Source organism: Humulus lupulus, chromosome 2, assembly GCF_963169125.1.
Source record: "Humulus lupulus chromosome 2, drHumLupu1.1, whole genome shotgun sequence".
Lineage (NCBI taxonomy): Eukaryota > Viridiplantae > Streptophyta > Magnoliopsida > Rosales > Cannabaceae > Humulus > Humulus lupulus.
Genome location: NC_084794.1, coordinates 252,537,209 through 252,551,041, shown reverse-complemented (window position 1 = coordinate 252,551,041; position 13,833 = coordinate 252,537,209). Strand labels below are relative to the sequence as shown.

Genomic DNA, 13,833 nt, shown 5'->3' with positions numbered 1-13,833 from the left:
ACGGTTCAAAGTTCACCGTAACTGTCTTGTGGTAACTAAGGCATTACGATATACGTGGCACAAGCCACCCTCTCATTAACATCCACCCTCATAAAGTCAAGGATGGTGGTAACCATGCTCATCCATTGCTCAGCCTTAGCTGGATCTGCACCGCCCTCAAAATCTGGAGGTTGCTGTTTTCTGAACCTTTCATAAAGAGGATCCCATTTGCTTCCAACCTCTGGTAGCTGCTCAACTGTTGGCACCGCTGCCTCTGGTAAAATGTTCCCTGCAGGAACCTATTGTTGTCTCAGGAGGCAGATTTCTTCAACCTGCCTCATAAATCTAGCCTATAAATCAACAAACAACTGCTGCCAGTTATCAGGAGCTGGCTGAGGAATCTAACTCTGGTCATTTGCCTGACCCTGTCTGTCATTCTGGCCCTGATCTTCTCAGTCAGCTGATGAATCTAGCTGCCTCGGAAGCATATTATTAACTTAAACCTTGCTGCAATAGTCAATGCAGCCAGTTAGGTAGTGATAATTAAACCTCTTGCCACCTCACTGTCCAAGATCAAGAAAATAGTCATCCATGTTCCATAATCATACAGATAAACACATTGATTCATGATTATAACATTTATCATTTAGCATTTAGCAATAAACAATGGTCAATTAACAATGCAAATAAGCATGTTCTAGCAATATGAGTACTAATAAAAACGTTCTTGCTTATCATACAGTAGTCAAGGCCAAACCTTATTAATGTATCTCATGTAGACAGGTAAAGCATTTATATTGTATTTAATCAGTTAAACATATAACCTCATAAATAGTTACCAAACCATGAGTCAAGCTTGTCTTTAGTGGCGAGTGTACATGCCCAGCTAGTCTACAGGAACCCTAAACCTTGGCACGCTCTGATACCAAGTTATAGTGCCTTGGTTACTCCAAGACCGTTACTGTGGACTTTAAACAGTGCTTAACTCGCTAAACGAGTCATTTGGATATAAATGTGCATCTAGGTGTTATTAATAGGCTAAGGTGAAAAATATCGATCAAAAGGAATGGATATATTTCATTTAAAACATTAAACTGTACATGGGCCCATAAAAGTGTTTACAAAGTTATTTACAATCCAAAATGGTCATTACAGTATAAAAATTACAACCCACCGACCTAAGCGGGAAAAATAGAGTTAAACCTTAGTTCCTCTGAGAAACGCCTTGGCCGTGGTGGTCAAGCGGCCGCATATGTACACATCGCCACCTAAGCTCTCCACTCAAGGCTGGGTGAGCTTTTCTTTCCCTTTACCTGCACCACATTGCACCCGTGAGCCAAGGCTCAACAAGAAAAATTATTACTGCATGTATGAAATATCAATAAATGATTATGGAAATCATTATGGGGCTTGCATCCCTAATCAGATAGTGAGTCACACTTTGGGGGCTCCGCACCCTAATCAGATAGGTGACTAAAAAGTCACACTCTGGGGCTCCGCACCCTAATCAGATAAGTGATTAATAAGTCATACTCTGAATAGATGACTAATAAGTTTATCTTTGGGGATCCGCTCCTTAAGCCATGCAACGTTTCAGTCACCTGAGCCTTTTGGCCTTAACTCTACGTAACTAGCCTCTAGACTAGACAAGCGCTTTTAGTTTTCATCCAACTTGGGGTCGGTCAAGCAATTCATCCTCATGTTGATTAGATCTAATCATTTTGGCTTGCGTTTAACACATTAACGCTATTCTTGACTCTTAAGCCAATACCATATGACCATCGCTCAGTATCACCACTGAACTTGACTGATAAGTCACAGCTTCAGGATCAATACTAAACACCATTGCCGTTCTCTGACTAATAAGTCAGTACCATACACAGATTAACAAAGCCGCTATACATTTACTATGAAATCAATGTCCATATATAGAGCACTCAATGTAACGCCCTGGTTACCCCAGAACAGTTACGGTGAATGGTGGACCGGAGATTTGACTCGCTACCTGAGTCCTTTGGTCAAAAACGTGTTCTAAGTGTAGTTAACAGGTTAAGGTATAAAACCAATAAAAAGGAAATGGAGATTTTCATTACAAACTGCTCTGTAGAGCTAAACAAAACGTTTACAAGTAGTTCTCGGTACAAAATGGTCATTAGGGTTTCAAATTTACAATCTCGCAGACCTAAGCGGCAAAAATAGGGTAAACCCCCTAGTTCCTCTGAGAACTCCTTGGCTGTGGTGGTCAAGCGGCCGAATATGTACACATCACCACCTAAGCTCTCCACTCAAGGCTAGGTGAGCTTTTCTTTTCCTTTACCTGCACCACATAGCACCCATGAGCCAAAGCCCAGCAAGAAAACATAACACTATTCATAAACATTATCAAATGATTATCATTATAATCACACTGAGCATAAAGCTTTCAAACAAGTGAGTGAACATCACATGAGGTCCTGATAAACCATACTGAGTGACTGACAAGCAAGTCACCAATTCAAATGGAAGAGTGGCTGCTAGGTAAGCCACTAGCCTTCAACAGGTTCTGGTAAACCATACTGAGTGACTGACAAGCATGTCATTGTTTCAAGTGGGAGAGTGGCTGCTAGGTAGGCCATTAGCCTCCAAGCGCTTATTTCATTCATCGACCCTCGGGGTCGGCCTGGCATTAATGCTCTTTGAGTCATTCAATACTGATAGTCGATTAGATCTAATCTTGTTGGCTTGCGTGATACACGCTAAGGCCGTCCTGACTAATGAGTCAGCTCAACGTGACCAGTGCCCAGTACCACTGTCGAACCTGACTAATAAGTCACAGCTTCACAGTTGATACTAGCACCTTTGCCAAACCTGACTAGTGAGTCAGTACCATGCACAAGTGAGCAACATATGCTAAGCATTCTGTATTCAATCCATGTCCATATTACACAACCAGCATGCCTCATGAATTTCCATGCATGTCACACTTGGGGTGCAGTTTTCTTACCTCTGGTTCGAGCTAGAATGAATAAAAGAACGACCCTGAGAACGATCAACCTTTTGGTCCTTTAGCGGTTACCTGGTCATAACCAATTATGGGATTCCATCAATAAAATGAGCAATAAAAGGTTCCCAAACCAAAACCTAACCTCCGGGACATCAAACACTACTCAACCGGGTAGTAGGTTCAACCCCGAGGCCTTAGGCTTGAATCCCCATGCTAGAAACTCCATTTTGGCCAAAAATGCCTTAAGGGTCGCGGCCCTCCCTAGCTGCGCTGCAGCGCGCCTCCAAACAGAGGCGGCCTAACTCTGACAGGCACTGTAATGCCCCAAATTTCCTAATAAGGTTTAGGACCTTGATTAGGAGGCCGGGAGGGCCATAATTGATTTATTATAGTATTTAATGATTATATGCATGTTTACGTGAATTATATTATTATATGATGGTGGATGCATGCATATGGGAGAATTTATTATTGTGAGGGTATTTTGGTTATTTGGCCACTGTGGGCGTAATTGTATATTTTGGGTGCATGGTTGTGATTAATTAATATAGCCACATTATAAGGTGGATTGGTTCGAGCTTTTCGACATGAGACGATCATGAGATGTAGGTGTTCGGTCTAGTCATAACAGGTTTAAGTTCGGGGCTCGGGGTGAGTCTCGGGGTGAATTTAATGATTAGAGCATTACTGGGAATTAAAGGGTAATGGGATATGATTTATTGGTATTTGGGAATATTGAGTATAGCAGGAATTGGAGAGTGTTAAATATAATTAACGAGATAGGCGGGAAAGGACGATTTTACCCTCGGAAGCTTTTAGAGGGGTTTATTTGGCTTGAGGGCATTATGGTCTTTTGACCTTAAGGATTTATATCAGCCTAAGGGAATTTTAGAAGGCTGTGGAATGAAAATAAAACAGAGTTTATCTTCATCTTTCTCCCTTATTCCCGTACAAGTTCTCCTTCACCCTTTTTTTTGAGTTTTGAGAGCCCATGTTGAGGAAGCAAGCTAGGGAGTCTAAGCTTGGGAATTCTGGACCTAGCTCAGCCATTGGGAAGGACTGAAATCGTGTTTGAGGTAAGTTCTAGCCATGGAATTCAGGTTGTGCTCTGTTTTCCTTTTGGTTTTTAGCTTGTGGTTTTTGATGTAGAAAGTGGGAATCAAGGGGAGTTGTTGTGTGTGTTTGGTTGGGTTATGATGGGGGTAAGTTGTAGGTGATGTTTGGTGGTTGGATTGGGTGTTAAGTTGTGATTTGAGACAAGTTTGAGGGGCTGGTTCTAAGGGAAAACGCAGGGGAAATTCTGGTGTGCGTGCTGAGTTTTCTGGGCAAAGTTGGGTATTGAGCCGCGGCATGGCTGTGGTGCGCCGCAGCTCAAGGCATCTGGCAGAGGGGGTTGCCTCTGTCTGGGGGCCGCGGCACGGCGCAGCAGGGGATGGCCGCGCCCCTTAAGGCCATTTTGACCAAAAACATGTTTTTAGCTTGGGGATTCAAGCCATAGGCCTCGGGGTTGAACCTAGTACCCGGTTAAGTGGGGATTGATGTTCCGGAGGCTAGATATTGATTTGGGAACTTATGTTGATCATTTTTATTGATGATACCTTATATTTGGTTATGACTAGGTGACCGCTAAAGGACTAAAAGTTGATCGTTCTCAAGGGTCGTTCTTTTAATCGTTCTAGCTCGACTTTGAGGTAAGAAAACTACACCCTGTGTATACGTGACATGCATGGCTATTATGATGCATGTTGGTTGATTATTGAGTATGACATGCATGGCTATTATGATGCATGTTGCTTGATTATTGAGTATGACATGCATGGCTATTATGATGCATGTTGGTTGATTATTGAGTATGATATGCATGGCTATTCTTGATGCATGTTGGTTGATTATTAAGCGTGACATGCTTGGCTGTTATTGGTGCATGTTGGATTGCTGGATATATTGCATATGATGCATGAGAAACATGTGATTAGGACATGCTTTGTATACTGAGTATGATAGCGTTCAGAGCTTGAGCCTCTGTGTTTAGGCATGGTCCTAATTATACTAATACCTGTTTAGTAAGCATGCTGAATACCTTGTTTATGGATATGGAACATGTGATATATGATTGGTGGCATGACTTACTTGTGTATGACACTGACTAGTCAGGGACCGACTCTAAAGTCAAGAATCATGCATTGAATGGCTCTATGGAATTAATGCTAGACCGACCCTAAGGTCGATGAATCATGCATTGAATGGCTCCATGGCATTAATGCTGGACCGACTCTAAAGTCGAGGATCATGCCTTGGGTGGTTCTCTGGCACTAATGCTAGACCGACCCTAAGGTCGATGAACATGCATTGAATAGCTCCATGGCATTATTACGGGACCGATCCTAAGGTCAAAGAACTTATAAGCGCTTGCCTGGTCTATGACCAGATGTTTATAGCCAAGGTATATGACCCCGGTGACTGTTTGTCACATGGCTAGGGGACGCTGTCCATAGCACGACTCTAGAGTCGGGAGGAAGGTTATGTTGGTGACCATTCACCATGCACCTGTCCTGATCAAACTTATGAAAGAATCACTTATCAATTAAGCCCTGGTGACCCTATCGTCACATGGCTAGAGGGGAGCTATGCTCATTATTTTGACTTTTGGCTATTGTCACCTATTTGCTTGGACTGATAGTCCTGAACGGTTATTATGATCGTTGTTGATATTATATCATGCTTTATTGTGTTTTCTTGCTGGGCTTTGGCTCATGGGTGCTACCTGGTACAGGTAAAGGCAAGAGAAAGCTGGACCATCCTTGAGTTGAAGAGCTTAGGTGATGATGTGTACATAAGCAGCTGCTCGTCCACCACAGCCGAGGTTTAAAGTGGAACTAGGGTTGAACCCTGTTTTGCCGCTTAGAACGGCCTGTTGTAAATATTTTTTGTAATAAACTCTGAGATTATATTTTCGGGATCCCAATATATATATTAAACGCTCTAGTGAAACGTTACATCCTAGCCAAGGTTTTTAATCCCTAAACCGCTAATCATACTTAGTTCACGATTTTGGCCAAATGACTCAATTAGTGAGTTTAGCACTGTTTACAAGGCACACCGTAACGGTCCCAGGAGTTGGGGCGTTACAGGCACCTTGGGCCGCGGTGCACCTATGCCATGCCGCGGCTCAATACCCCTTTCAGCCAAAAACCAGCAACGCACTAGAAATCCTCCCCTGCGTTTTCCCTCTCAAACCAGCCCTTCAAACCAACTCAAAACCTCTTCCAAACACCCATTTAAACCCCTAGACATCACCCATAACTTCCCCTCATCAAAACCCAACCTAAACTTCAATTAAAACATCCTCAAATCCACACCTCCATCAAGAAATCAAAAGCTGAAAACTTAACACTAAAACAGAGATAAACCAGAAAGTTATGTCTGAAACTCACCTCAAATTCGAAATCAAACCCTCTTCAATGACTGAATTAAGTCTACAACCTTAGCCCCTTGATCTCCTAACTTAATTCCACACCTTGAGCTCAAAACTCCAAAGAAGAAAATGAGAGAGATGGACGTACGGGAATGAAGAAGAATGCCCTGTTTTTGTTCTGTTTCTACAACCATCTAAAACCATATATATCCAAACCCCAAATGACCAAAATACCCCTAGGTCTTTTAAAGCTTCTAAAACCACTTCAAGGGTAAAATTGGTACTTTCCACTTACACCGTTAATCATAATTAACGCTTTCCAATTCCCGCTAATCTCAATATTCTCAAACACCAATAATTCACATCCCGTTACCCTTTAATGCCCGGTAACATTCTAATCATTAAAACACCCCGAGACTCACCCCGAGCCCTGAGCTTAAGCCTGTTATGACCAAACCGATATTAAATTCACCATGATCGTCTCATGCCGAATGGCTCGAACAAACCCACATCATAATGTGGTCTCAAAATATATCACCAACATGCATCCAAATAAACAATTTACCCTCTACGGGCAAAATTACCATCACACCCCTGTAATTAGAAATATGGACTCACATGCATGCATTTCACATCATATCATAATATAATCAACATATACATGCATTTTATCAATTAATAACACAATTAAGCAAGTATGGCCCTCCCGGCCTACTATTCACGCTGTTAAACACATCGGGGAAATTCGGGGCATTACACTCAACATGCTTCATTAATAATCATGCATGTCACATACTGGGTGTAGTTTTCTCACCTCTAGTTCGAGCGTGGAATAATAAAAGAACGACCATTGACAACGATCGATCCTTAAGTTCCTAAGTGGTCACCTAGTAATAACCAAATATGGAATTCCATTAATAAAATAAATCAATTAAAGGTTCATGTTCTAAACCCCGCTCCCGAGGCCTCGAATCGTACTAAAACGATCAGTAGATTCGATCCCAAGCCTTAGGAAATGAAACCCCGAGCCTAAACCCTTGAAAAAAAACCCCTCTTGGCACAAAAAGAAGGGGCGGGCCGCGACTTGACTTAGTGGGTCGCGGCCCGCCCCCAAGACAAAGAGCATCTGTTTGGGGTACCAGGGGCAGGCCGTGACTTGGCTTAGTGGGTCACGGCGCGCCTGCTTAATAGAGCCTAGGGGAGGCTTTGGCCTGGGTCCAGGTCGCGAATTGCATGAACTCGATTGCAACTTGACCCAGCGAACCCAGCTCCCCTGTCCATTTTCTCAATTCAAACCAGCCCAAAACTTCATCAATTAAATCCCAAAGTCACACCTAAGCATCAGCACAACACAACCAACATTTAAACAGCAAAACCCAAGCTTTGAATCATTCAAAACCACACCAAATAACCACTTCAACAATCAAAACTTTCAAACTTTAAACTATCCTTAAAACAGAGCAAAAACTAGAAACTATGGCTGGAAATCTTACCTTAAACACAAGTTTGAATCCCCTTCAATGGCTGATCACTAGCCTAAACCCTCAAGCTTTAATTTCCCTAGCTGAATCTTCAAGTTAAGCTTCAAAATTCCAAAGGAAAAGAGAGAAAGAGAGATGATCGAGACGTGGAAGAAAGGTACTTTGTTTTGACCAGCCTAAACCTTCTACAACCAGCCATCTAACTTAAGCATATCCCATGGTCAAAAGACCAAAATGCCCCTAAGCCCATTTAATTCCTTTACAACCACCCAAGGGCAAAACAGTCATTTCCCACTTATCCTGCTAATCATAATTAACGTCATCCAGTTCCCATTATTCCCAATATTCTCAAATAATAATTAAATCATAACCCATTACCTGTTCATTCCTGGTAATGTACTAAGCATTAAATTACCTCCAGACTTACCCCGAGCCTGGAAATTTACCCCGTTATGACCAAACTGCCAACTTGCGTTCTAGGATCGTCTCATGCCGAATAGCTCGAACATATCCACATTATAATGTGGTCTCATCCATAAATCATAAACATGCACATAAATATACAAATATGTAATTATCATCATATAATCATGCATTTAATCACGTAATTGCATAATAAATCAATTATGGCCCTCCTGCCCCCCTAATCAAAGCATTAAGCCACATTAGGGAATTTGGGACATTACAGTTAGTGGACCCAACTGACGGGCATGAGCTACTTAGCTTCATGGACGCATATTCTAGATACAACCAGATACCTATGAACCCTACTGATGAGGTGCATACCTCATTCATAATGGATAAAGGGCTCTATTGTTATAAGGTAATGCCCTTTGGGCTGAAAAATGCAGGTGCTACCTACCAGAGGTTGGTGAATAGAATGCTCGCAGATAAGGTTTCGTCGGAATTTTTTTTGGGCTTCATGGTTAACTCTAGAGGCATTGACGCTAACCCTGATATAATCAGAGCCCTAGTAGAGTTGAGTCCACATAAAAGCAACAAACCAGAGCTAAAGCTCCTCCTCAACACAAGCTAGAAATAAAATGTATCATTAGTTTAGCTCTGGAAGACACATTCTTGGATCTAAGTTTAAGACCAAGAACTCTAGCTATTACAGAAGTTTTAATCAAATTAACTACAGAAAAAATCGTAAAGCAACTGCTGTCAAAGTAACATCTATTTCGAGTATACCAGATATAATACACTGAAGCTGCAAGAGTAGCTAAACCAATCCAGTCCTTATAGCTTTTCCTGTCTGCCTCCAGCCAATTACACCAATCAATAAATTTGGAGGGCCAACAGAGATCACGCATCCACTCAAATATAGACTGCACCACTCTCTTAGAAAAAACACACTCAAAAAATAAATGAGAGTGACTTTCAGCCTCAAGCTCACAGATCGGGCACACCAGAGAAGGAAGAGATAGATGACAGTAATGCAGGATATCCCTTGTAGGCAGCTTTTGATGAACAGATTGCCACATAATGAATTTGTGTTTAGGCACTGAGATATTGCACCAAACAGATTTCATGCTAAGTTTTGGAGTGCTAGGAAGGAACAGATAATAAAGTCTGTTCAGCTTCAACTTCCCATGAACTATAACTGAATCCAGCAGCGAAAAGGATAGTGATTTGCTAATCTTGATCAATTTTTTCCAATACCAACTTGAATCTTGGTGCAAACTATAATCCAAAATCTGAGTCCCCTTCAAGTAAATACAGTTAACCTACTTAACCCAAAGCAAGTCCTGTTTAGTGGAGATAGCCCAAATGAATTTAGCAAGCAGCACTCTATTCCACAGAGGCCCCTCCTTGAAACCTAAATCACCATGAATTTTTGGGCAATAAACTTGTTCCCAAGAAGTAAGATGAAACTTGCTCCTTGTTCCTTTTCCTCCCCATAAAAAAATTCTACAAAGGTGGTCAATCTCTTTTAGGATACTCTGAGGTAAGAGGAAAGTACTCATCCAGTAGTTCCTAATACCCAACAGTACAATTTGAATCAGCTGGACACGCCCTGCATCGGAGAGGTTCCTACTAGCCCAAAAAAACAATCTCTGTCTGATTTTCTTAAGGACTAAATCACAATCCATTGCCTTCCATTTTGTTGGTCTCAAAGGCAGACCAAGATAAGTAAAAGGAAACTCCCCTTCAACCAGCTGGGAAAGGTTCAGCAGAACAACTTTATCAGGGACCGAAACACCACCAAAATAAATTCTAGATTTATTTTTATTGATAAACAGCCCTGAAGTAGAGGAAAACTCATCTAAAGTCTGCTGAATAAACTGAATAGAGTTGGTATTAGCTTTACAAACAATAAGCAGATCATCAGCAAAACAAAGACTAATTATATTTAATGATTTGCATAAAGGATGAAATTTGAAACCTTTTCCTTTAGCAGCTTAAAACAGAGATTGAGTAAGGTACTCCATAACTATTACAAAAAGCATAGGTGAAATGGGATCACCTTGGCGAAGACCTTTACCACCTTGAAAGCTACCATGAAGACGACCATTCAACATTAGACAATAAGAGGAACCTCTCAAACAGATCATGATCCATCTTATAAAGCGACCAGGAAATCTTAAAGCTTTCAACAAGTTCTTCAAGAAATCCCAATCTATGGAGTCATAGGCTTTGCTTAAATCAATCTTCATTAGGCACCGGGGAGAACTATGTTTCCTTTTGTAACCCTTAATGAGATTTTGGAGAATTAGAACATTATGAGCAAGAGTCCTATCCTTTATAAAGCCCCTTGGTTCTGGTTGATCAATTTAGGAAGAATACCAACTAGCCTGTGACTGAGCATTTTTGAGATGCATTTGTAGAGGGTAGTGCAGCAGGCGATTGGTCTAAACTCAGCAGCTGTAGTCGGATGATCAACCTTAGGGATGAGGGTTAGAATAGTATTATTCAGTAATTTAGGAATATAACCTATTTCAAAGAAATCAAGGATTGCCTTAGACACCTCCTTCCCTATGTCTTTCCATAAACTTTTAAAGAATCCAGCCCCAAAACCATCTGGGCCAGGGCTCTTTATAGAACTAATACTAAACATTGCTGCTTTAACTTCATGGCTTGAAAAAGGTTTAATTAATGCCAGCTGGTCTTCAAAACTCAAAGTCGGACCTAGATCTGTTATGGCAAGATCTATACTTCCTGAAGCTTTATTAGGACAACCCAGGGCAGCTTTAAAGTGATCAACAAAATGACTAATCACCTTAGGATAACTATCTTCAACTCGGCCATCTTCAGTCACATAAGAAGCTATTATGTTGGCTCTCTTCCTTTGTTTCATATATGCATGAAAATAGGATGAATTTTCATCACCAAATTGGAGCCACTCAATCTTACTTTTTTGTCTAAGGAAACTGCCATAGATTTTCTCTTGTCTTTTAAACCTCATAAAAGAGAGTCTCTCAGCTGAACATAGACTTTGATTATGAGGGTTAGAGAAGAGTTTAATTTTTGTCTTTTGATAATCAACTTTACTGTCCTCATAATTCCTGGCCACATCTCCAATAATCCTCCAGTTAAACTTCTTCAACTCGTGCTTAAGGCGAAGAAGTTTCCAAGAAATTTGATCTAAACCACACCCCTTAGCTCTTAAGGCTTTGTTCCAATTAGACAAAACAGTGACTCTGAATTGAGGATGGCTTGTCCACATATTATAGAATTGGAATGGAGATATACCCTCATTTAGAATTCCTGCTTGTTTCAAAATAATGACACAATGGTCTGAAGTCACCTCCCAGTGAGCAGCTGCTATAACAGTAGGGAAAATATCCAGCCAGTCCTCATTGACAAATACCTTGTCCAATTTAGAGTAGATGCGATTATCCCCATCCTGATTATTAGACCAAGTGTAAAATGAGCCCATTAACTTCATTTCTTCCACCAAACCAAGATCAAGCCAATTCCTAGCATCATCAAGCTCTTTCTTAGAAACACTCCTACCACCTCTTCTGTCATTAGGATCAAATACAGCATTAAAATCACCAATAATAAGCCAAGGTTTAATTGGAAATGGTAAATTAGCCAACTCAGCCCAAAGCAATTTCCTAGCCTCCAATTGATTAGAACCGTACACCACAGTAAGACAAAAATCTTGGCCAGTGATACAAAAACGAACTCTACAATGCAGGAACTGGTTATGATCTTTAATAACTTCCACTTTGACCCAACTATCCTTCCAAATCAAAAGGATTCGACCCTCCAACCTCATACTACTATAATACTTCCAACCCAGAAAACTAGTTTCCATAACTTCCTTCAGTTTATCGCCCTTAATTTTTGTTTCTAGAAGAGCCCCAATAACAATTTTATTCATCCGACAGACATCCAAAATAGACATCTGCTTATTTTTCTTATTTATACCTCTAACATTCCAACTCAGTAAGTTGTAACTCTCCATTTAATAGATTAAGATGGGAAGAATCGGTTTGTACTTGCTGCTGTTCTTGAAGAACACTGAAAGAATTCCTAGTTCTCTGAGTTGGGCCGTGACTTGCTGGTTTCAAAGTCCCAGATTTCTTCGAGTAAGACCACACTTGTTCTTTTGGTATTTCCTCAGTGTGAGCCTCATCCTGCTTCGCTTGTTCTTGGGATGGAGAAGCATGAACAACTACTGGGGTAGGAGTAACCTCAGAAGGTCCAGTAGACTCATTCCCTTGAATTGTAGTATCCTCTTTCTTCCTCCATATTGTTTCTGAACTAGACTTACAGGTAGCGCTTGTGTGCCCCAATTTTTTGCATTGAGAACATTTCGTGGGCAGCCATTCATAATCTACCAATTGTTCCATAATTTGTCCTCTCTCATTGAGATAACTGATAAATCGGGGCAAATTTTCAGAAATTTCCATGTCCACTAGAACTCGAGTAAATTTGATCATCGATCTATCCTTAGTTATCTTGTCAATCATAATAGGTTTCCCTATTGTACTAACTAGAGCACTCAAGCAATTTACTCCCCAATATTGTAATCCAAGATCAGGAAACCTAATCCATACTGGAACCGATTTTATGGACTTCAAAGATTCAATATCAGTCGTCCAAGGCCTTAACACTACTGGTTTCTTATCAAAGTGAATAACACCTGACTCCAGTACCAGATCTCGGGTAGCTTCAACCCTGAACTTGACCATGGTGAACCCAGTATTCATCCTTACCACACGTTCTATCCCAAGCTTACCCCAAATACGATTTATAAAACCTGTGAAAACTGGTAGAGGAGGGTTAGTACCAATTACCACACATATTAAGGCAGATTTCCAGAAGGATGCTTCAACCTCAATTTCCGCAGTATCCATCTGAGCTATCTTTTGGCCATCCCTCTGAATAGGTTCCTTAAATTGCAGCTTCGTGCCCCCATGTGAGGGGAGAGATTCCCTAAAACGGGACCAAAGATCCTTGGCAGAATCTTGAAAATTTCGACCTTCTACCTTATCCGCCCACGACTTAGGATTTCCTCCTGGATCAGCATTAGTCATCGGAGGAGCAAGGCTACCCACTCCGCCAGTATCGGAAGCTAAAACTTCAGAAATTGACTGTTCCTCTGCAACAGTCTCCGTACTCTCTGTAGCGACATTCTGGTCTACCACTACATCAATGGATGAAGGGAGCTCTGGCGATACTTCTCGAAGAACAGGCTTCTGCACAATTTTCCGCCTCCACGCCATGGTCAGAGAGGAATTGAGCTTCACGCCTTGGCCTTGTATGACAAGTATTAGGACATTATACATTATACATTATGTTTATTTAGACAATAATTTATAAAATATGGTATTGTATTCAATATAATAATAGTAATATAATTTTTTTGGTATTTAAAAAAATATTTAATCCGAAATCAAAATTAATTGTGCATATGAAAAGAAAAAAAATAATATAAAAAATACTTTTAACTACAGCCGCATTGAAAAAATTTATTTCTCTGCAGGTTATTTAAAAAAATGCTGTGAAAAGTATGACTTTTC

General features: G+C 40.8%; 1 protein-coding gene across 1 annotated transcript; it reads right to left on the bottom strand.

The window, feature by feature from the left end:
* Window positions 1–9,585: 9,585 nt before the first annotated feature.
* Window positions 9,586–10,515, bottom strand: LOC133815376 (uncharacterized). Its single transcript, XM_062248223.1, has 2 exons — window positions 10,326–10,515; window positions 9,586–10,163 (listed from the first exon to the last, which is right to left on the bottom strand). The coding sequence occupies exons 1-2, from the start codon at window positions 10,513–10,515 to the stop codon at window positions 9,586–9,588; spliced, it is 768 nt and encodes a 255-aa protein (XP_062104207.1).
* Window positions 10,516–13,833: the final 3,318 nt, after the last annotated feature.

What these genes read in the sequence shown, in the direction of transcription:
- LOC133815376 (XM_062248223.1), bottom strand. Translation starts at nt 10,515, where the DNA reads ATGAAGATTGATTTAAGCAAAGCCTATGACTCCATAGATTGGGATTTC. An exon ending in TGGTAAAGGTCTTCGCCAAG is followed by an intron (nt 10,164 to 10,325) that starts GTGATCCCATTT and finishes TTGTTTGTAAAG; the next exon opens with CTAATACCAACTCTATTCAG.